The 1,880-nt window shown below is 44.5% G+C and overlaps 1 protein-coding gene across 1 annotated transcript; it reads left to right on the forward strand.

The window, feature by feature from the left end:
• The first annotated feature begins 848 nt into the window (after positions 1–848).
• Positions 849–1,668, forward strand: LOC108012723 (uncharacterized). Its single transcript, XM_017078155.4, has one exon. The coding sequence runs from the start codon at positions 957–959 to the stop codon at positions 1,539–1,541; it is 585 nt and encodes a 194-aa protein (XP_016933644.3). The 5' UTR covers positions 849–956; the 3' UTR covers positions 1,542–1,668.
• The last annotated feature ends 212 nt before the right edge of the window (positions 1,669–1,880 follow it).

Here is a 1,880-nt window from a genome sequence, read left to right on the forward strand (position 1 = left end):
TTATAGGATTCCATAAACAAATTTCGTGCTTGCACACTTTTTCACTTCTTTTCCTTGAAAATACATTGTTCGGCGTCATCATCACAAATAAAAACGCCATCTTTGTAGCCACATTCTGAATACATTTCATGCAGATCTAACCAAGCATTATGCCATCCCATGCACCAGTTTGATGTTATCGCGATGGATGCAGCCATAAAAATATGACGCCATAAAAGCAGAAACTTGTGTCGTTGGGTCCAGTCATCAAATGCGCGCCCTGGCTTTACTGGCTTACAGGTTGTTATCGGTTATAAACCGCTTAACTACCGATAGAACGATGAAGCGACCCTGCCGCGAACTGCACTTCATGCCAAATTAAACTGCATTCTGTAGTTGGGGCATAGCGTTTTTATGATTAATGCGAGTGCGAAGGAGCGAGCGAGTGGTGCGCCTTGGAGCGTAATCCGCCGGATTCAGCCACCAGAAATCACTGTGCCAATAAAAGCGTGAATCAGCGGAGGGGAGGGGCGTTGACAGCGCAACAGCTGCAATAAAACATAAAATTCATGATGGCACAAGAACAAAAAGAATTTATATACGAGTAGAACCCTGAACCGGCGAACGGTGGGGGAAACGGAAATGCGTGCATTAAGGGCTAGAGAAAATGGCGTGCTTGAGGAATAAAAATGAAGTTCTGCGAAGCATCGAAACAGCATTTTTATGGCGGTAGTAATACAGGTTAAAACTTTACCAGAATGGTTTTTGTTTTACATGTTGGTTGGTGAAAATCTTTGAGATTTGGTTTGTTTGGTTGGTCTACTAGTTTTCCGAATCAATAGTCCCAAGTTTTGGACCAGTTTTATAGCGATTTACTATACTTTGCTTCTTACCTCAACATTTCATCATCAAAATTTGTCTTCGCTATGTAGTATATAATACCACTATAATACAACTAACGCTTTACACCCGATTAAATGGCTGATGTGGAGGAAGAAGAAGCCCCTCCAGAGACTGAGGATGAGCAAATTGAAGGAGACGAAGCCGAGGAAGACCTCGATGGAGAAGGCGAGGACGAGGACCAGGAGGGTGAAGAGGAAGAACAGTCTCAGGAGGAAGAAGAGGATCCATTCGAGCTGCTCGATGAAAGCGAGGCGGAGGACGAGGAGCAGCAGGCGATGTACAAGGAATATCTGGAGGTGGTCAAGGAAATTGATGCCCAGAACTTGGTCATACGAGAGCTTAAAGCAAAGTCCACTCGATTGATGTACAAGAAGTGCAAGACTTTTAGGGACAAGCAGGAGTATAAGCGACTGAGAGCCTGTCAGGAGCAGGAGGACATCCATCTGAGGGCCCTGGTCAACCGAGCCATTCAACTGCAGAACTTCGGATCTCCCAGGCGGTATGGGGATGTAGAACTGGAGTTAACTGAAGCCGATCACAGTTACTTCTTCACGGGACTTCAGCCGTCCTCGTATACGGATTGCGAGTCCTGCAGTGTGTGCTGCTTCTCGGAGTCTGACTTAGATTCGGACTCCGATGATGACCCGTGCTGTACCTAGTCTGCGGCTGTTTGGTTGGGTATAAAGACGGGGCTTTGTTGTGGTACAGAACAAAGTGTGGATTTGTAAAGAAGTTCCTGATTAAAAAAATTATTTGTCTTAAACAGCAGATACCAAAAATTGTAATCGTAACAATGACATTACGTTTTCTTACATTTTTCCTAAACTTCCAGCTAATCTAACATCACTTAACCCCAACTAACTTTAGTGCCATGTTGGTACACCAACTAAATGTCATCATTTTGGCATTTCTTCAACGCCACTCTGCGCACCACAAGCTCCATTTCCACGACACTTTGCACTCGAAAAAAGGGGGAAAAACACTTTGGAAGCTTGAGG

This window comes from Drosophila suzukii, chromosome 3 (assembly GCF_043229965.1).
Source record: "Drosophila suzukii chromosome 3, CBGP_Dsuzu_IsoJpt1.0, whole genome shotgun sequence".
In the NCBI taxonomy this organism is placed as follows: Eukaryota; Metazoa; Arthropoda; class Insecta; order Diptera; family Drosophilidae; genus Drosophila; species Drosophila suzukii.